This window comes from Filicampus tigris, chromosome 2 (assembly GCF_054856515.1).
Source record: "Filicampus tigris isolate MCC_2025a chromosome 2, RoL_Ftig_1.0, whole genome shotgun sequence".
NCBI lineage: Eukaryota > Metazoa > Chordata > Actinopteri > Syngnathiformes > Syngnathidae > Filicampus > Filicampus tigris.
In genome coordinates this window covers 907,204-928,191 of record NC_141218.1, presented here as the reverse complement: position 1 = coordinate 928,191, position 20,988 = coordinate 907,204, and the positions used below count along the sequence as shown (strand labels likewise).

Below are 20,988 nucleotides of genomic sequence, written 5' to 3'. Positions count from 1 at the left end.
ACCGTACCGCCTGGGCTTATTAGGACTCCGTTTTAGTTTGTTTTTGTTACGTTTAATCAAATCCTTGTGACCCCCAAAACAGAAGAATGACAAGGAAGAGGCTCGATATACTATCCATAAATTAGATACTAAAAATGCCGTAAAACATGGGATTTCACACTAATTTTAGCCGTTTTCATGTTTACATTTCATTATACAACGATATAATGTGCTAGGATAAAATAGCACCAGGAAAAACATTTACCTCTGGGATAAGTAAAATGGAAATGTATTGTTATTTTATCAATTAATGAGTATTCATATCATAAGCAACGGTATAGATAATGGTTGGATGGATGGATGGATGAATTATATAGCATGTATTATACTGCGTGAGCGTAATTGACTTAGTTGTATACATTTAAGAAGAATAAACACAGGAGGTTTCAAATGCATTCATATCATTAAATTAATTATATACTATTATTACTTACTACTAAATATTAATTATATTAATATATACTGTATTAGCAAAGTTCACGGAAAGACAACTACACTAACAATTGTAGTTATGAAAATGTCCACATGATGGCGACAAATACCCACAAAGCGAAGAGGACGAGCTGTCGTGTCTATGAAGAGTTAAAACAAAAGCGAATTGGAGTTAACTAATAGTAACTGTGTGGATCGTCATGCTGGACTTTGGGGGGGGGGGGGGGGTGCTGGGGGGAAATTCTCTCGGCTGCCCTGACAACTTGACGTCGAGTCCCGGGTGTTTGTGAGCGACACTCCTCTCCCCCAGCATGGGTACGGAGCACACCTCTTTCGGGTCGCCTCGGGAGTCTCGACGACACGCGTCATAAAAAAGAAAAAACCCAAAACAAAAATCAAATCACAAACTCACAGCATGGAGTCCTCAACCAACAGCCTGGGTGAGTACTTGTGTGTTTGTCGGCATTCGTTTTGTGCAGTTTCGCTTTTTTTTTTTTTTCTTTTTTTTTTTTTAAACATTGCGTGAACATGCATGTGATTGTGACATAAATGCGTGGGCGTGGAGGCAGATGCTAGCTAGTGTGCGAGTGTGTGTTTTGTCTTCGCAGTCAACTGTTTCCTTGTTGTTCGTGAAAAAAAATAATTTGTCATCGAGGTTTTAGCCGTGGGGCTAATTAAACTGTGTATACAATGTCGTGAAAAATGTATTGGCGCATTTCCTGATGTCTGTTTTTTCTTATTTGCACGCTTAAATGTTTCAGATCGCCACAACAATTTTAATACAAGACAGCCCAAGTCAATGTAAAACACAGTTTCTCAACGATGATGTAAAAATCTAAACCTATTTGACGTTACGAGAGAAAGTAATTGTCTCCTGAACCTGGTGCAACTCCCGCTGAGCTTAATTTTGAGACAAATGTAGGGTAGGGCATGCCCCCTCCCTGTTGCATCTTGATACCTTGGAACTATGTTAAAGTGAGTTGAGAACCTTCAAGTGGACAAAAGTAGTGCTGTGCCAACATTTTGTTGCCTCTTGGTGCCAGGAAACGATGTTGAAGTGACTTGAGAGCTGCGTTTAGTCTAATGTAGTTATTTGCCACCATCGGGTGGCACCTTGGTGCCAAGGAAGCTTGTAGAAGTGACTTGAGGAGCTTCATTTAGACAAAAGTAGCACCTGGCCACCATCCTGTGACAACATAATAACTTATATAACATATATATATATATATATATATATATATATGTATATGTGTGTGTGTATCTCTCTCTCTCTCTCTCTCTCTCTCTCTCTCTATATATATATATATATATATATATATATATATATATATATATATATATATATAAAGACAAACAATATATATTGTTTGTCTTTGTGTGCCATGCGGTTGGCTGGCAATCAATTCAGGGTGTCCCCCGCATATATATATATATATATAGAGAGATATATATGTATATATGTATGTATATATATATGTATGTATATATATGTATATATATATATGTATGTATATATATATATGTGTGTATGTATATATATATATATATATATATATATGTATATATGTATGTACATATATGTGTATGTATATATATGTATATATATGTATGTATATATGTATGTATATATGTATGTATATATGTATGTATATATGTATGTATATATGTATGTGTATATATATATATATATATATGTATATATATATGTATATATATATATATATATATATATGTATATGTATGTATAACCGGCACATCAACAAGAGGGTCAATTAAATAATACAAAATGTATTATCTCACTACAAAATGGATGAGAAAGTATCCAAACCAGCTATTGTAATGGCGCATTGTGCAACTTGATGTTTCTATTCATGTTGAGAACAAGCTCAGTCATGCCGATTTGACTCCGATTGCCAAATCCGGCTACCATAATTTAGCAGGCGTAGCGCGCACGGACTGACATCCAATGGGCCGTGGCACAATAGCGAAACCTCAACCTTTCTGTTATTTTTGAGCCCAAAAAAATGAGACTTCATAACAAGCAGCAGTTTGGCAGAGAGTGAAAAATTCCTGGAAAAAAAAGGCTTCAAGCTGTTTCATGTCAGTCCCAGTTGATGTTGACTGTCAAAGTAAAGTTAAAGAGAATTACGGCATGTTAGCTTTGACTTAGAAAAGTCATCTTAGCCTACTGCTAACAGAGAGTGTAAAAAAAGCCATCGACTGGCAAAAAAAGTGGCATTGATGCCTCTGTGTTGAAACCCTTTCAGCGACGGATATTTTAACGCAGACGGAGAGCGACAAATGTACAAAGACAAGGTAACGCTACTCCCAGCGTGTTATTCTTTATCCTCTGCGAAGAACGCCTGTTATTATTGCAGCTTACTGAAGCGCCGTGACTGCCTCCACGTACATTTTAGGCGTATGTCGGTATTATGCTGACCCCAGCTGACCGCGGCGCGCACCAATAGGAGCAGCACAATGTCAGTGGGGTGCTCAAAAAGCAGTAATGACATTTCTTTTCTTAATTCTCTGCACATGATGTAGAGAAAAAAAAAGATCGAGTTGAAATGTGGCAGTGAACCCGTTTGATAAGAACAACTGTACCATTGATGGTCCGCCGGAGACGAACGCTCCGGTTCTGGAATCTCCTTCCGGGGACACTCCCCTGCAGCAAAACAAGTTTGCAGCTGGGATGCTCCCATAAATTGCAATGTCAGGGCCAGGCCAGATCCATTTGGACACAAGTATCTGTACTTCTACTTAAGGAGCGAGCGTGTGTACTACATGAGGGTCGGGCCGCGGGCCAAAAACGTAAGATCTACATGCTGTACCGTGTTCTTCCGAAGCCTGTTCCAAGCAGGAAGAACCACAGGAAAAGGACAATAAAACTCTCCAGTTGTCGGCCAAGTTGAAAGATGGCTGCCAAAAGCGAGCGCGTCCTGTCACGGAAGCTGGAGTGGGTGCGGCGCTACCGCGGCTTGTCGTCTTCCCGCCGTGGTCTTTCTTCTTGCACAAGCGGACATTTACGTGCGCGTGTGTCCGAAAATGCGCTCAGGTGACGCGGCGGGCGGCGGCGGCGGCGGCGAATCGGCCGAGCGGTCCGAGCGGGCGGCGCTGATGGAGACGCGTCTTCGGGCGCAGGAGGACGAGATCACGCTGCTCAAGGCCTCGCTGGCCGACGCCTTGCGCCGGATCCGCCTCCACGATGGGCTTCTCCCCGTACTGAAGCAGCAGCTCATCGCAGGTTTGCTCCAGCCTCTTGCCCCCGGCGGGCCCCACTCGACCCACTTCGGTTGACTTTCCCCATCTGTGGCTTCCAGTGAACCCCGCCGCCGCCGGACTGATCAACCAAGTGTGCCGCCACGACGGCGGGAAGCTTTCATCCGGCTTCGCCGTGGACGATGGAGTCCTTTTGTGGTAGGTCACAAAAAAATCTGCATTATTCAACACGGATTTCACGTGGGACTCCACTTTTGCGGCCAGCGCCAACGGCCACGCGGCAGGCACGGCGCCGGCGGAAGCGAGAGCGGCGACGGTGGACCGCTCCACCCAGACGGAGGCGAGCCAGGCGGGCCGGGGTCTTGAGCCGAAGGCGGCGCGGGGCAGGGCGGCTTTGACCGGGCGGTTGCAGAGCCTCCGCCTGGAGGACGCCCTCCCTCCGCGGGCCAAGCTGCACCGCGCCCCCAGCGTGGAGGAGGAGGAGGAGGACGATGACGACGACGGCGACGGCGGCGGCGGCGGCGACGACCCGGAGGACGACGAAGAAGCGGCCGAGCGGGAAAAGGAGCCGAGTTGGACGGCGGCGGCGGCGGCGGCGGCGGAGGAGCCCATCCAGGCCGGCGCCGTCGTCGGCCTCCGGGACCAATGTGGTTCCCCGGAAGAGATTGAGGCGCGCGCGCCTACCGGTCACAACCCGGGCCCTTCGTCGGGCGCTGCGTCCCCCATCCGGCAAGACCTGCATAAACCGCTGTGCGTGAGTTTGCCGAATTCAACTCTTTTTATTTTTGTTTTCCTCTCTGACCTTAGTCCCAAACCCGGTTGCTCTCCCAAGCACCGTGCAGCCTTAAAACAGCAAGTGGGAGGGGGCGCTGGAAACCGCCTGCCGTCACCACCGAGTGACACTTCCAAGTTAGCGTACATATTCAAGCGCAGTGGAAAAATCGACAGCAGGCGTTGTCACACTTTTTGGGCGGCGGGGGGGAGGGCTTTTTTCCAAGGACCCCCCTCATAATCCTAACGCCAATGAGACATAAACACCATTTGCAGTGTCGGTGTGTCGTATCGGAGCATTTTTCAGGTCTTATTGTGGATACAGTTGAGCAAAAAGTGGTGAAATATTCAAGCCAGTCCATTCAAAGGTTTGGAGAAGGTCAAATGAGGTTGACCGGCAAATGTTATTCGAGTTTCTTTGATTGGGTGACAGCTAAGTTGGGGCATAGCAATTGCTTTATTGTCTTTGTTTTGTTGACAGGCCTGCCCTATGCTCGAAGTAGGCATGCACTTTTTTCAAATGATCAGACATGTGGTTTGACAGGTACACGGTTTGTTAATCAAGCCAAAGCTTTTCAAGCGCTTTCCAATCGAAATGGCTGATCTCATCCTGTCTTTTCGCACGTTGAAGGAAGGCTTGTCCCTCTCTCTCTCTCTCTCTCTCTCTCTCTCTCTCTCTCTCTCTCTCACTCTCACTCTCACCGTGTCAAGGCCATGCCACCTTTTATTTCAGTGGGCATGTGCGTGCATGCTTTCTTCCTTGTTGCGGTTTGCCGATTTTGCTGGGCGATGGTTGACACATGCCGCTGCTGCGCTCTTTTGGCCCATCTTCCGGGTGGAGTGTTTGCGGTTGATTTGATTTTCACTTCCTGCTTGTCAGGCCGGTTGACATTGTCGCTGCTTATAAAGCACACATTGTCATTTCGCCACCGTCTTTGAATATTTGCAGTGCATCCGGAAAATAGTCACCACACTTCACTTTTTCCACCCTTTTTTTTTTTTTCTAGCTCGATTCAAGCTTATAGTCGTTTGGAATTCTCCTTATAGTTAGGTTTTATTTATTTATTTATGTTTCTTATTCAGTTAGTTTGAATGGGTTTTTGCAGCGGCTTTGCTAGTTTTCGATTATTCGGGAATGATTCCGTTTTTATTAGTTTGAGTTTTTTTTCAATGTGGCGTATTTGGTGAATGCAAGACAAAGAAAAAGGCGTCAGTGAGTATTGTGTAATAAAGTCAAGTTACAATTCTCAAACAACTGCCCTTCCTCTTCTATAGCTACAGATGTACAGCAACCCCAAAACAAATCCATTTAAAATGAACCCGGAAAGCTAATGTACAATATTAATTGACAAAGGCAAACACAAAGGACATTAACTATCAGAGGTGGGTAATTTTACGCAATTTTGCTGCTCCGTCATTTGTCATCCGTTAGCGGCCTTGATAACCGCCCGTCTGTCATTCGTCAGTCCGTCATTTTTCTTGACGAACCAAATTGGAATCGTCAGTCCGTCAGTCGGTTATGTCCGACCGTCAGTTAGTGCGTCAGGTCAGAGGTCCGTCAGTCTATCAGTCTGTCCCCCCCAGCCCCCCAAAAAAGTCAGCAAACCTGGGCGAAAAATCCACTTCCATCAGTGCTTCTTAGTCCATCACTTTTAAAAAAGTGTCCCGTCATTCGTTAACCGTCAGCAAAATGGGCATCCGCCAGTGACGGGCGGAATGCCATCGCCGATGGATTAACTATTAACTATAATAACCTTGGCTGGATTAAATTCATTTTCATCCCTTCAAGTTGAACATGACAGCCCCATAATAACAATGTGGAAAAAAGATTTTTGTAAGTTTCTAACGTTAATAAAATGTGGAAAAAGTGAAGCGCCCTTTCTATTTGGCAGATGCACTGTACTATTATTATTTTTTTAATTTTATTTTTTGCAGGATTCGGAGGAACAGCGAGAAACTGGGGAACCAGAAGAGGCAGGTCAAGCGCCTGGACAAAAAAGCGGCGTCCTCGGCCACCCTCCTCGCCCGCTCCCCAAGCTTGGAGAAGTCAGACACCAACATCGTCACTTGTGCATTTTGTGCCACGCCTTCTGTTCATCCCGTTTGTCTTCCTTTCTCTGCAGTCGTGTCAAGGACCTCGTTGTCAGCGCAGGTGATGCTCCCCCCCCCCCCACAAAAATTGCACTTTTGGCTTTGCATTCACTTGCGCAGCCGACCAAAATACTCAAACTCCCCATTAGAGTAAAACTACACATTTCAGTGTGGCCGTTTATTGTGTGCAGCCTCAGGTGCACATGTGCAGTCTACAGTACGTCTAATCTGCCTTTTGTTGTGTGATAAGCCACACGTGAGGTGGCTATCTTATCTCGGCAAAGAAGACGTGCTCACGTACACCGAAGTCTTGCCTCTTTGATGTAAGCTTGTGAAAATTGGAGCAAAAAAACGAATTGTTCTGTTGATATTTTTCTTCTTTTTGAAGTACAGAAAGTACTTGGGTAAAAAAAAAAAAAAGAAAGTCAAACGTGTCCAAAAATTCATCCTCAACGAGGATACCTAAAATAGCTCAAGTAGAGTAACAACGTATTTGTACTTTGCTACTTCCCACCTCTGTTGACTTGTGCAGGGTCGCGACGGCGAGAGGTCCAAGGCAGCAACGTTTGTGGTTGCGAGTAGCTTTTTATGGGAGGTTGCACTTAAGATTTATTTTAAGGCCACGTCTCCTGCAGTGTAGAGGAAACATTCACTTGCGCTGCTTCGAAAAGACGCTGGAAACTCTCATCGGCTTGAAAAGATTTGCAAATTGTGTTCAGAGCAAAATATGTCGTTTTGCAGGGAAAAAAAAATATCCCGGTTTTGTTTTCACAAGCAAAGGTCACAAAGGTCATTTTTTGTTTGCATTGTTTTAAGAATAAAAGGCGTAATGAGGATAGAATTATTCTTTAAATTATTCTTTAAATATACTTGTTGTATAAAATTACTTATTTTATATCTTCCCTTATTAAAATGTGACTTTAATATAATAATATTAGCACTTGTAAAAATACAACTTTATTCTGGTAAGAGTATGCCTATCAATTCCTCTCAAGAAGCATTTTAAAATGTCATTTTCCTTAATATGTCCCCGTGAATTCTCACACACAGGATCCCCCGGCTCCAGAAGAGGAACTTACACTCAAGGTCGGTAGATGAACGTTTTAAATCGTGACAATCGCGCATTCAACGTGGGGATAAGGTCCCACCCACTCGCAAAGTTTGCGATATAGAGACACCAATTTTTTTATATCCCTGATATCGGAGAACACTCTATATCAATTTGCGTTTTTTTTGTAGATCGAAAAAAATCTTTTCATACTACAGTACGGCGGAGGAGGTTAAGCATGGATATGGATGAAAAGATATTTAGATACAATATATCAGTAAGTGCCGTTCAACCACGGGGTTCCCCAAGGGCCTGTGTTAGGTCCCGAACCATTCAAATTGTAAATGAACTATATCAGCTGTGTCGCAAAATTTGCTGATGACACAACTCTGTACTGCTCTGGAGAAAATGTGAAACAGCTTCTGGCTGGTAAAGGATTTGAATACATTAAAAAAAATGGTTGAACACACACCCAAAAAGAAATCACAAAATTAAAACAAAACCAAATTGATCGTTTTTGGCAGTTGGCAAACACAACACCAAGTGTCAAAATGATGGTAAATTCACTTAATAAAAAAAATAAATAAAATTAAAAAAAAAAAAATATATATATATATATATATATATATATATATATATATATATATATATATAAATTTCTTAAGAGTGGCAATTAATGCAAAATGACGGGTATATTGCAAATCACACAGAGATCATTTCAAACGCAAAATGTCAAAAATCATAGGGGTCCTTGACGAACCCTAAATGAGAATAAACAACATACACATTATATTGTTCATTATCACTACCGCACTTGACTTGTTGTGTGGAAATATGGGGAAACACCTAAAAAACATAATAAAATAACCTACTACTACTCACCCTGTTTTCAAATGACAAAAAAGAGCAATCCGAATTATTAATCGATCAAATTATACGGAACCAATTCATTATTTATCAATTTCAACATTCTGAAATTCTATGACCTAATGAAGACCAAAACAGCGCATAGAATATACAAAAATACACGATAACTTACTCTGCCACAATACTCAGAAGCTGTTTGAAATGAGGGAAGTGTTAAAAATGTCAACAACATTTCCAAACTAGAACAAACATTAAGCAAAGGTCTGTTTCTGTAAGAGGTGCTCATTTATGCAACAATTCTGGAACTGGCCTGAAAATCACTTGCTGTGTTCAAAAAGAGGTTGAAAGGAAAAGTCCCCAAAAACGATATCAATGTGGGAGACAGGAAGTCAGTGAAACTTCAGAAATGTCGGAACCTTTGGGACAGATCACTTTGAGTGTATTGATAACTGATTGTTTTGTTGTTGTTGTTTTTCTTCCCAGGCCAGTCCATCAAAATGTTCATCCGCGGCCGGCCAATCACTATGTACATCCCCTCCAACATCCAAAATTATGAAGACCTGAAGATGGAGCCGCCCTCGGAGAGACTGGAACTGGATTGGGTGTATCCTTTTCTCTAATTGGTCCGCTCTTCAAGCAGCAGTAAGACGCGTCCACCTTGACCCTGGCGCCACAGTTACGGCTACCGGGGGCGAGACTGTCGGGCCAACCTTTACTTCCTCCCGACGGGCGAGGCCGTCTACTTCATTGCCTGCGTGATCGTCCTCTACCACGTCAACGACCGCACACAGCGCCACTACCGCAGACACACGGACTGCGTTCGCTGGTCCGTGGGGAAAAGAAAGCCACGCTCATGTCCGCCGGCAACTTTTGCCTCGTTGCCGCGCATCACCAAACGGCAAATTTAACCATGTGTGCTTTTCCCGCAGTCTGGCGCTGCATCCCGACAAAGTGCGAATAGCGTCCGGCCAAACGGCGGGCGTGGACAAAGACGGCAAGGTGCTCATTTGGATTGATGATTCATTTGTGTGTCATTCCGTCTTCCCGTGGTCGATTGGCAAGCAAAAATGGAAAAGTGACAGATTTGTTTGTTTAGTTTTTCCAACACAAATAACGGAAAAAATATCGAATGAAACTCGAAGGTGCCCATCAAAAATACATTGAAAAATGGGTTAGCTTGTTGGCTGCTTACCCCAAACAGTAATTGCTTAAAGGTGCCACAAGATGGCGGCAAATCACTACGGCCTGGTTAAATGAAGCTGCTGGACTCACGTCAACATAGTTCCTTGGTACCAAGAGGCCAACGGAATGATGTCATGGGTGAGCAATATTATTATATCGTCATTGGTAGGCCTTGTATGTCCAAATATGGTCGATTTGATTTTATTTCACAAATCAATATTATTGATCTGGCCACGCCGTCTGTTATTTTTACATATCAATATAGAGTATTTAAATATAGAGAATATTTAGAGTGTTGAGAACAATTCTATGAACTCTCTCGAAATGTTGCAAAGCTCCAACTCTTACCTCACTTTGCGGGAGCCATCCAACATCATGTGGCCTCGAGATCGGACGACATCAGGCATTTAAAAACCAAATTGTGTTCTAATACTTTTGGGGTGACTTGAGGAAGGGAACAAAGTACGATACACAGATGATTTCTGATCATGTGATCTTTTGCGACTATTTCAACGACTCTTAATGGCGGGTGTGTGTGTGCGCTAGCCCCTGCAGCCTTGCGTTCATATTTGGGACTCCGCCACTTTGGTCACCCTGCAGCAGATCGGACTCGGAGCCTTCCAGAGAGGAGTGGGATCCGTTGCCTTTTCCACGATGGTGAGTGTGTGTGTGCAAATTCACAACAGGAGACAATGGCATTAAGGAGCATTAGTGTTACACTTAATGCGATGCCCTTGCATGCGGGAAAGGAGAGTCGTAGCGGCCGAGGCACTTTGCAGCTGTTTCTTGAAAGAATTTCACCTGCCGATCGCGGCCATGCTTTGAGCTAATAGTTGAACGAGAGTAGGTGAGCCTTTGTTGTAATTTGTCCACCCGCCCCACCCCCACTGGAATATTGGTGCCATCCATGCCGTCGGAAACTTGTGCTTGCAGGACTCGGGCGCGTTCCTGTGTGTGATTGATGATTCCAACGAGCACATGTTGTCAGTGTGGGACTGCGCCAGAGGCAGCAAGCAAGGCGAGGTCAAGGTAAGGAGGCGTCAAAAGCGTCGGACTGCTCCCGCTAACACGCTAGCGCGGGGGATAGGCCGACTTAACGGTACAGTATAAACACACGAGGCTGTCCAAGAGGAACAAGATAATTACAGCAGCCCCTCCCCTCTGCACCGCTCCGTGATGCTCCATATGCCGCTTTACTGCACTTGCATGAATGGAGCTTTTTGTGCCTCTGTGCCGTGTGTATTTTCTTTCAATCTTACTACATGGTGAAAAACATCGGCCAGAGATCTCAGCTAGGATCGTTGAGACGGGTTTTCTTTGGCGGAACAGCATGAAATAATGTAACAAATGACTAAGGTGACCCACATTTAAAAAAAAAAAAAAAAAAATCAGTTCATAGTTCACGGTATGGCTGATTTTTAAAAAAAAATATATATTTTTTTAAAAACTTTTACAAGGAAGTCAGAGAGTAAACCGACGATACACTTTTGGAAACATTTTTTGTCATGTCATATATTTTGCTGCTCCGAATAATCAGGCACCCTAAAAAACATTGTGAAAAATATAGCTGAATAAATCTTTTACTATCAAATAATGTCTCATTTTATTTGAATGCTAATTTAATTTCAGTACTTCTCAAATTACAGTCACAAACCGTGTTGTACCCCATTGCTAGTGTTTGCTCAAACATTGCCTACGTGTTAGCTGCTACGCTAGCTGGTCAAGAACAAACTTAGCTGGAAATGAAAAATAAACGATATTCATTTTGTGATTGGATGAGTAACAGGATTGAATCCGTTCGAGTGGCGTACTCCAAAAAACATCTGAAAACTAAATGTATTATGGAGAGGACTGCAAGTGGTCAGAGTAGTTAGCTTGATGATGTCGTTTCTGCTGAGTCTTGCCAATGTAAATACTGAGCTTGATTAACTACGATGTTTTCTTGTTTTTTTCTTTTCCCCTCCCAGACCACCAACGAGACGGTGCTCGCTGTTGACTTCCACCCCGGCGACAGCGGCAACATCATCACCTGCGGTAAATCCCACGTCTACTTCTGGACTCTGAGCGCCGGGCAGTTCACCAAGAAACAAGGCATCTTCGGGGTAACGTCCTGCACGTCGCTTTCACTTCCCCAATCGTCCCTTTTCAAAGACCAATGGAGAAGTGGAGTTTGCAAAAGAATTGTATAACAAAGTACAGAAAATTACAAGCCTACATTCAAAAACAGACTCAGAATCCGTTTTTTTGTTTTTTTCTTCTATGTCTTACTTTATCAAATTTGGCTTGTTCCTTTTTTCCCAACCTCTGCAAATGATGACACGACATAACTGTGCTCCGTGATTGTTCTGAAAACAATTTCTTTCCTTTTCGTCCAGAAATACAAGAAGCCCAAGTTTATCCAGTGCTTTTTGTTCAGCCTGACTGGGGAAGTTTTGACTGGGGATTCGGAGGGGAACATCCTGACATGGGGCAAGTCGGCCGCGGATACCCGAACTCTTGGCAAAGGAGCCAAAGGTAGGTCACGGAGGATACGTTTCAGTCCGCAAGTTTTGTCTTGCTGTTCGACTGTGTAGTCAAAGTAGGTCATCCTCTATATAGTGCCCAGAATGTATCCCACAATGCATCTTGAGAAGTAGACTGAACAACAGATACAGTGGAAACATATTTTGAAGGTCTGTTCTTTGACAGGATGTGTTATGGCGATGTTGCGAGCAGACCGGTACTTTTACTGCCTTGCTAAACCGGAAAAACCTAAACCGGTTGCCTTATAACCTTTAACAGAAAATGTAATGATGTAGTAGTTTTTCAAAGGGCAAAACGTTTCTTTCCAATAATCTGCTCTATGCGCCTCCGCTAGTCTAAACACGGCATTCTGATGAATATTTGCGTTTGTGCAATATGAGTTCAGCTGCGAAATCCCCCCCTTTTTTTAGACATCTCAGGGGGCGGCAAAAATTGGGGTTGCCTTGCCATTTAAAGTAAATATAATATGGAAACAATGTAATTACTTGATAGATTGGTTTTAGTGATTCATTTAAAGTCAAACCGTTTCAAAATAGCCCTTGTGATAGACTTTTGTACAGTATTAACTGATTGCATCAATATGTACAGCTTTTAAATTCTGTCCAGTATTTAAATGTTTGATGTTTTGCTTTGCCTTCAGAAACCTTCCAGATCATGCGACAGACCAGAGCGCACGAGGGCAGCGTGTTCACCTTGTGCGCGCTGCAGGGAGGCGCGTTGCTCAGCGGAGGAAGCAAAGACCGCAAGATCATCCGCTGGAGCGCCGACCTGGCTCCCGAGCACGAGTGTGAGGTGAACCCCAAGTCTGTCTGTGTGTTCCGAACGCTCAAAGCATGCGCCCGTACGTTTGTATGTACAGCGCCGGTCGGTCCCAAAGTCTTGAGGAGGATTCATCTCATCATCATGCCCCATATGTGACTCGCACTCTTTTACTGTTTCGAGGTTTTTACCCCATGACCCTTGTCGTTGTGTCTAGATTCCGGAAAATTTTGGGGCGGTCCGCACCGTCGCAGATATTGACGGAGACCAATTGCTAGTCGGAACGACAAGAAACGCCATCCTGAGGGGCACCTTCTCCACCGGCTTTGTGGCCATAGTGCAAGTAGGTGCAAGAAGCTTTTGACCTTCTGTCAAGCTGTGTTTCCCAAACTTACTTACTTACTTGCTTTGAAGTCACTCACAAGCACTCACTCAGCTTGAAGCCAAATTTGCTGTTTTGAAACCAAGATAAGGTGACCTTCGTGAATTGTAGAGCTCCAATGAGAAAATCATTTGGGGGCCGGGGGTTATAGACGGAGCATGGAGCGAATGTGAACGCGCCTGACGGGAGCAGTGAATTTCAACCAAAACACTACTGCATAGCATCACTTTTTTTTTTTTTTTTTTTTTTGCCTCTGGGATTACTGCTACCTGATTGGTATGGGATGTGTACAAGCTGTTGGCTCTTAATGCAATACAGTATATCATTCGAAGAACACGTCATAGATGCGTAACGTTACATCGCAGAAGAGATAACGTAACTATCTCTAGCCTCCTGCGGAACATTCATTGTTAACGCTAGCTTGCTTGTAGCGCGAGCGGTAAATCACATAAAATCAACACGCTAGTGCTTCTTTTGAAAGTCATTTTCAAGACGTGTGACTGGAAGCTGAAGATAACCTTGGCGTCAGCTAACGTAGCAACGTTAGCTTTTCGAAGCTAGCTAACTTTTCGTGCTAGCTAACTTTTTGAGACCGCTTAATCCTAATAACATTAATGGTATATTTTAGAATGCCAAGTCAACAAATGAACGCCAACGGTAGGGAATGTTCGCTATTTCCCTGTCATGTGACACCATTTATTAACTCTATTAAAGTTGTACTGTTGCGCATTTCTTGAGAAAAGTCTCACTTCTTATACAGCATAACGTGACCATGTAGATCGCAGGTGGCAAACCCAAGGCCCGGGGCCAGATCTGGACCGCCACATCATTTTATGTGGCCCGCAAAAGCAAATCATATGCGTCAACTTCCGTGATTCCTGCTTAAATCCGTACCAAATTTCAAATTGTCATCTGTAATGAATAATAACTAAGATATTGCAACCACTTTTTTCTGTTCCCAAACAACCCATTCTCAAACTAACTCGAACAAGAACTTTAACTTGAAGTCAAGCAAGCTATTATCCTAGACTTCTAATTTCAAAACTAGTTCTCAATGTTTTGTTCATATGTAATGATATGATGGGGTGCTTCAACATTTCGATGGTTTCTTAGTCATACTGGCCCTCTGAGAGAAAACCTCAACAACAATGCGGACCGTGACAAAAATGACTTTGACACCCCTGATGTAGCTATACAGTAGATGCTTTACTATACATTGATAGTGTCTTTTAATTCTGCTTGATTTTTCAGATTGATGCTTTTAAATATGAAATATTCCAAATTTTCCTCTCTAGGGTCACGTGGACGAGATGTGGGGTCTCGCGACGCATCCGTCCGTCAACAACTTCCTGTCCTGCGGCCACGACAGGCAGGTGTGCTTATGGAACACCGAAGAGCACACGCTGCAATGGAGCATCACGCTGGAGGTGCCGACCACTGCTCGGGATGTTTTGGCGACGCAAAAATTCATGCTGGTTTTTTTTTTTCCCATAGGAGTATGGCCTGTGTGCAGACTTCTGCCCCAACGGATCGGTGGTTTCGGTGGGCCTCAGCACGGGAAGGTAACGTGTTCGGCAGAAAGTATCCGCAGTCGATGTTTGAGAGTAGCCGCTTGAAGTGTCTGTCTGCGCTTGGCAACAGGTGGGTGGTCCTGGACCTGCTCAGCGCGGAGGTCATCTCCGAGTCAGTCGACGGGAACGAGCAGCATTCCGTCATGAGATACTCTCCAGGTACTACAGTACAAGCCCCTCCTGGTGGGGGGGGTGGGGGGTGGGGGGCGGCGGGGTCCTCTTTGCGCACCTTGAGCGTCCATGTTTTCAGATGGCAGCTGTCTCGCTGTGGGCTCCCATGACAACTTCATCTACATCTATAACGTGACTGAAAATGGACGGCGTTACACTCGTTTTGGGAAATGCAACGTGAGCCTCATTATCTCTATTGATTTCTTTTATTTTGTTCTCACATTCATTCCGATCCTGCTACACTTCACCGGTGGAAAAGATTTGAAAATGGCCGAGACAAAAAGGAACATGCTTGTTGCGCTCTATGTCTGTTCTTAAAATTGTTGCAAATGGCCATGCTCGGTCGGGCGCAATGTAGTCGTTGAGCAAAAACTCATGGAAGTGACCTTTTTTTTTTTTTTTCATCTGTCCTCACAGGGCCACTCCAGTTTCATCACTCACTTGGATTGGTCCAAAGATGGGAAGTACATTATGTCCAATTCAGGCGACTATGAAATACTTTATTGTAAGTTGATACTTTTTTTTTTTTCATTGCATTTTCAGGACACTGATTGTTTATTTATGGCAAGTAATGTGTTCAACTATCTTTGATAACAACATATAATGACAGGCAGAACAATGAAATGCTCTTCCACTAGATGTCAGAATTGCAATTCATAGTGATCGATAGATTCGCTAACTTCACACTTGGTCAACACCTTTGTGAGGAAGAAAAGATGATCTTTTTCTAGACCAAACCAAACATTCAGTTTCAGAGGCTCAAGAGTGGCGTTAATGCACACACGGTTGTCTTCTGCCAGGGGACGTTGCTGCAGGCTGCAAACTGTTGAGGAATCGCTTTGAGAGCAAAGACCGGGAGTGGGCCTCCTACACTTGCGTGCTGGGCTTCCACGTCATGGGTGAGGAGACAAAAAAACGGGAGTCCCAATAGTCTACAGTCTAGTTGAATGAATGATTTTTCAAAGCGTACCCCCCCAAAAATATATACAGGTACATATATATCTTTGATCGGGCTGGAACGGATTAATGGCAATTCAATTCAGCTAAATGGTTAAAGTTGCTTTTGTAAAGAGTCAAATAAAACCCACTTATTTGTGGTTTGGCATTTGCGAATGCCAAAGCAATAAAAGTAGCGGTAATTGTTGCTTGCCATCTTTTTGGCAGCTTGGAGCCCAGGGACTATGTCGAAGTCAACGTTTCAACAAAAGTAATGCTTGCCTGCCATCTTGTGGCTTCTTGCTGCCAGTTAACTATGTTAAAAGATTTATTTAGACAAAAGTGTGCTTTACTGCCATTCTGTGCTAGCTCGCTGTTAAGGATCTACAGTATGTTATTGTCAGTTGTGGAGTTTCATTTACTCCAAAATAACGCTTTGTCGCCATCTTGTGGCATCGACGGTTAACCATAAAAGTTTTTGGGGCGAATGTCGGACCGGCCTATACACGGGTACGATTTTCTGGTTACCGGTGTGGTCTGTACATGTCAGAAAATCGGCAAAAATGTCGATAATTTCTTTCCAAAGTAAACGTTTTTTTGTAGTTGTTGTTGTTGATTCAACACAAACATAATCAAGTGCGCTATCGTGGAAGACAAAGGATATGTCCGAGAATATTGCCTGTTTTGAATTTGGAACATTTGTATCATTTTAAAGGGACACTTGGGTGAGCTTAACAGTGAAAATGACATCAGTACTAAAGTGCCGCCCCCAAAAGAGTAGTATTTTTAGGCCTTTTTTTGTGATTAGATTCATGACAAATTGCCCCCCCCCCCTTTCTGGGGCGGCTTATGTTATGTTTTCGGTCTCAGCTGTCTACGTCACGGGAGGGAGCCAAGCGTGCTAATATTGCTCGCTTTGTCAGTTCTGTTGTCTAAAACGGCGACCGATCGCCACCAAAATGCACATTACTACTCTTGTCCACTTCAACCTGTGAAAGTATAAAAGTGTTCTGCACAATAGTTTGGATTTATTGACATAAAACGTGATCTCATCATGATCACCTCCACAAAATCAAAAATACCGTGGCGATTGCTCCTCCACTTTCACAAGCTGAAGCGGACAAGAGCATGAAGCGCACACGAACCCCGACTGGCTATATTTCGGACATTTAGCGACGCTAAACTCGTGTCAAATGTCAGGAGGGAGAGAGACGCCGGCTTGCAGCAGCAGAAGACAGATTGGAGCGTTACGCCGCCCGCTCCCCTCTAAAGGAATCTAAAGGTAGGATAATGGGACGGCTAGTAGCAACAACTAGCTTCAGGTCGTTAAAACAAAAGGTGTTAGCACAACAACATTAGCTCCTTACTCTGCGTCCAGCCTGCGTCGATCTTCATGTCGCGGGGTTGCCTCCCAAGCAGTCGCCAAGACACCGCTGGCAGCCGCCAGAGAGTGACTTAATTGGGCCTTCATCGAACAAGCGTTAATGTTCAGCGAACAAAAAGTTTCAACGAGGCTGACTCCACAACCGAGTGTGGCCGCATTGGAACGGAACTTTTCGGCTGTTACGTTCCAAATTGGACGGCGTGTTGCCAGATGAAAAACTGGGCCATTCCTCATCCAAATAAATGTGCACGTCTCATTTCCACTTCAGTCTCTGTAAATATCCTGACTGGTGTTTAATGCCTCGCCCGTCCTAACCGTGATCAGCAAAGAAGCAGTGTTTTTGTTTTGGGGTTTTTTTAAGCAAAGAAGCAGTGTGCGCTGGTCCCAGCCTATGTAGCTCTGCTCACTTACACATTTCCTCATTCTCATATAAATCAGCCACGAAGAGGTTAATCCTTTTGATATGTGGGCATTAGTAGGGATGTCCACATAAATGTTGGTTCCAATTGATCGCCGTTTTTGGAAGTTATAAGCAATGAAAGTACAATGATTTCCAATGGAGAGTTTGGAATCGGTTATTCCCGTGACTCCGGCCGAACACGGATAGAACGCTAGGGGGCGCGACCATTCTCCTCATTAACAAGGGGCATTATTCATGGAGTCACTTATTTACTCATTTCTCCCAAATTTATTGGTAAAATAGAAAATGACAACTCTTTTCATTTTCCTGATCAAAAAATATCTAAAAGAACTTGTTAGCGAAAACATGGCCATCCCGGACCCACCGTCTCTTTAAATTCAAAAAGGCATATAAATGACTATTTGAGGATCAAAAACAATGATCAATTTATACGATAATCGTTCAGTTGTCAATTAGTCGTTGCACCTCTAATATCCCTTTTCTAATTAATTGTTGGATTCATCGATTATCGGATTTCTATTCTGCCATTGGCCTAAAAAAAAAAAAAAAATCCATATGGGCCGTGCCCTAATTTTGGCGTCACTGATTTCCACCAGGCGTGTGGCTGGAAGGCTCCGACGGCACGGACATCAACGCGCTGTGTCGCTCGCACAGCGAGAGCGTGGTGGCGGTGGCGGACGACTTCTGCAAAGTCCATCTCTTCCGGTACCCGTGTCCCAAACCCAAGGTACGCCGCCGTGCTCTGTTTTGCTCAAGCAAATATTATTCTACCACGCCTCCAAACGTTCAAGGCAAAACCTGTTTCGGGAATTTACATAAGTGTGTGACTAACTTCACTTCATCGCCGCTTACAGTTTGGATTTTCCACCCGTTTTCTTTCATTTGCTACTAAATGGTTGGATTCATTTCGAAAGCTGCAAAAAAAAAAAAAAAACCCAGCAAAGCCTGCTGCACCTTGGCGAGTGGTTGTGTTGATTGTATTGTGCGTGTGGTTTGTTGTTGCCCCAGGCGCCGAGCCACAGGTACGAGGGCCACGGCAGCCACGTGACCAACGTGCGCTTCACCCACAGCGACTCCCACCTGCTCTCCATGGGCGGCAAGGACACGTGCATCCTCCAGTGGCGGGTGGTCCGAGGCGGAGCCGCCAGCCCTGCCGAACCCGCCCCCGCCGGCCAGTAGGTGGCGACAGCAACAAAGAATGTCGACATGAAATATGGACAGGTGACAGACTTTACAGGACGACATTGGAGTTTGTCTTCCAGGTGCAAAATGTGACTCTGTTGCTGTGATATTCCCAGAACATTCCGGTGTTTACTATCGTTGTTCTTTCTTTGTGCTGTATGACACTGAGAATAGCCTACAATTACTGTGGTACCTTGACTTGCAAATTGAATTTGGTTTGTGAGCAAGCTTCGATTTACGTGTACAGCAAATCAGTTTTCCCCATTGAAATGTAGTGAAATGCCATTAATCCCTTTCAGCCAAAGAAAGACAAGATTGTGTTGTAAAATAGGAATCGTGTGATTAAGTCCAAAGTCATGTTCAGCAGTATGAGTGTTTCCTCCATGCCCATTATGAGTAGGGCCCGCTCCAAATTTTTTGAAGCCAATGCCTGATATTTGGCAGAATGAAATTCAGATAAACCATGAATCAATCACTTATTTCAAACAATATGTGGAAAACAACTTCTTTTTGGTCCCTTCACGCTTACAAAAGTAAATGTATGATTTACAGGCAGAGCATTTGACTGTTTTACAATACTTCGTACTTTAGTTTGTGTTGTCTGTAAGGGAGAACATTTTTCTGTTTTTTGCGGGGGGGGGGGTTAATGTCATTATGTTTGTTTTTTGTTGTAATGTGTTAATTTGTATTAAAAAAACAACTGCTGATTTTAAAGGAGCCAATTGGTTAATCGTTCACGCCGTACCTGTGAGCGCGTTCGTTTTTCATTTGTGTGTTTTGACACTTCTTCCTGTTCTATAAACAAACCAAAATTGCATCAGCAACTGATTTTTTTTTTCCATTTCAGTTCAGATATGCGAAGCATGGTTGTAGCTCAAATTTTGGCTCCCAACACAAAATATCGACTCAGAAAAACTTGTAACTCAAGGTACCACTGTATTTGGAAACATTCCTCTACCTGAGTGGCTCTCAAACTGGGGTCTGGGGACCCCAAGGGGTGCGTCAACCATGGCTTGAGGGTCCACAAAATATTTAGCAATAACTTAGAATATCAGATCATTTTAAAAAAAAACAGCATGGCAATAAAAAAAAACATAGTAAACCAGTTACTCCTCCCTACATTTGTTACAAATGACTAAAGTCAGGTTTTTTTTTGTTTTTTTTTTAAGAACAAAAGACATTGTTACAGGAATGAAGGCCTGGATCGCCACTTGCATATGTTTGGCACGACATTATTACAGGAGTAAATTCCTTTTTTTTTAATAGTCGTTTTTTAGAATGAAGCCATCTTTTTTTTAAGAATGAAAAGCACAATATTAGGAGATTTTTTTTTAAATATAAAAACATATTCTTTGTAAAATATGAATTTTTCCCCTGTTAGACTTTGCCTGTAGTAGGTTTCAACTATTTCCTGAAAAATATGACTTTCTTCACATAACATTGCACATTTTTTCTCTAAACAAGATGAATTTGTTATTGTAACGTTACAATTGTTTCCCTCATAAATAAGCAACTTTTAAATTATTTTTTCCATACCAGTGAAAAGGCTCTGGACCAAAAAACTTTGAGAAGCCTTGCTTTAAGCGATATACTTCATATTTGTCGGCTAACAATGAAGCTGCCGTTAACACACTGACAAAACGTGTTTGCAGGAAGTTGACCAAGGTTACCGTCGAATTTGTGTATACATAAAAAAAAATAAAATACAATTCAGTGACCTTGCATCCATTTTTTGTTACTGCTTGTCCTCATTCGGGTGTCAGGTGAGTCGAAGCCCAACCCAGACAATCGACCTTGGGCGAGAGGCCGGGTACACCCTGGACTGTTCGTCAGCCAATCGCGAGGGACATACAGACAAACAACGGTCCACACTCACATTCACATATATGGACAATCTTTATCCCTCAATGAACTGAATATGTTTTTGGAATGTGGGAAGAGTTAATACACCCAAGCACATTGACAACATGCAATCTCCACACAGGAAGGCCTGAGCCAAATTTGGAATGT

The 20,988-nt window shown here is 43.5% G+C and overlaps 1 protein-coding gene across 2 annotated transcripts; it reads left to right on the top strand.

Annotated features, from left to right (window-relative positions):
- The first annotated feature begins 700 nt into the window (after window positions 1–700).
- Window positions 701–20,702, top strand: eml3 (EMAP like 3). 2 transcript variants are annotated; one of them, XM_086056827.1, is made up of 24 exons: window positions 701–911; window positions 3,527–3,715; window positions 3,792–3,888; window positions 3,955–4,440; window positions 6,397–6,507; window positions 6,585–6,613; window positions 7,603–7,638; window positions 8,951–9,071; window positions 9,144–9,293; window positions 9,397–9,466; window positions 10,196–10,306; window positions 10,583–10,678; window positions 11,617–11,751; window positions 12,025–12,163; window positions 12,813–12,964; window positions 13,149–13,274; window positions 14,609–14,740; window positions 14,808–14,875; window positions 14,955–15,043; window positions 15,135–15,232; window positions 15,473–15,560; window positions 15,856–15,954; window positions 18,393–18,523; window positions 18,805–20,702. In XM_086056827.1, exons 1-24 carry the CDS (start codon window positions 887–889, stop codon window positions 18,973–18,975), a joined length of 2,949 nt encoding a protein of 982 aa, XP_085912953.1. In that variant the 5' UTR covers window positions 701–886; the 3' UTR covers window positions 18,976–20,702. The 2 variants fall into 2 exon arrangements, with proteins under 2 accessions (XP_085912953.1, XP_085912963.1); XM_086056837.1 differs by lacking the exons at window positions 701–911; window positions 3,527–3,715; window positions 3,792–3,888 and having other exon boundaries at window positions 4,026–4,444.
- Window positions 20,703–20,988: the final 286 nt, after the last annotated feature.

What these genes read in the sequence shown, in the direction of transcription:
- eml3 (XM_086056827.1), top strand. Translation starts at nt 887, where the DNA reads ATGGAGTCCTCAACCAACAGCCTGG. An exon ending in CGCTCCCCAAGCTTGGAGAA is followed by an intron (nt 6,508 to 6,584) that starts GTCAGACACCAA and finishes CTTTCTCTGCAG; the next exon opens with TCGTGTCAAGGACCTCGTTG. An exon ending in GCAAGCAAGGCGAGGTCAAG is followed by an intron (nt 10,679 to 11,616) that starts GTAAGGAGGCGT and finishes TTCCCCTCCCAG; the next exon opens with ACCACCAACGAGACGGTGCT.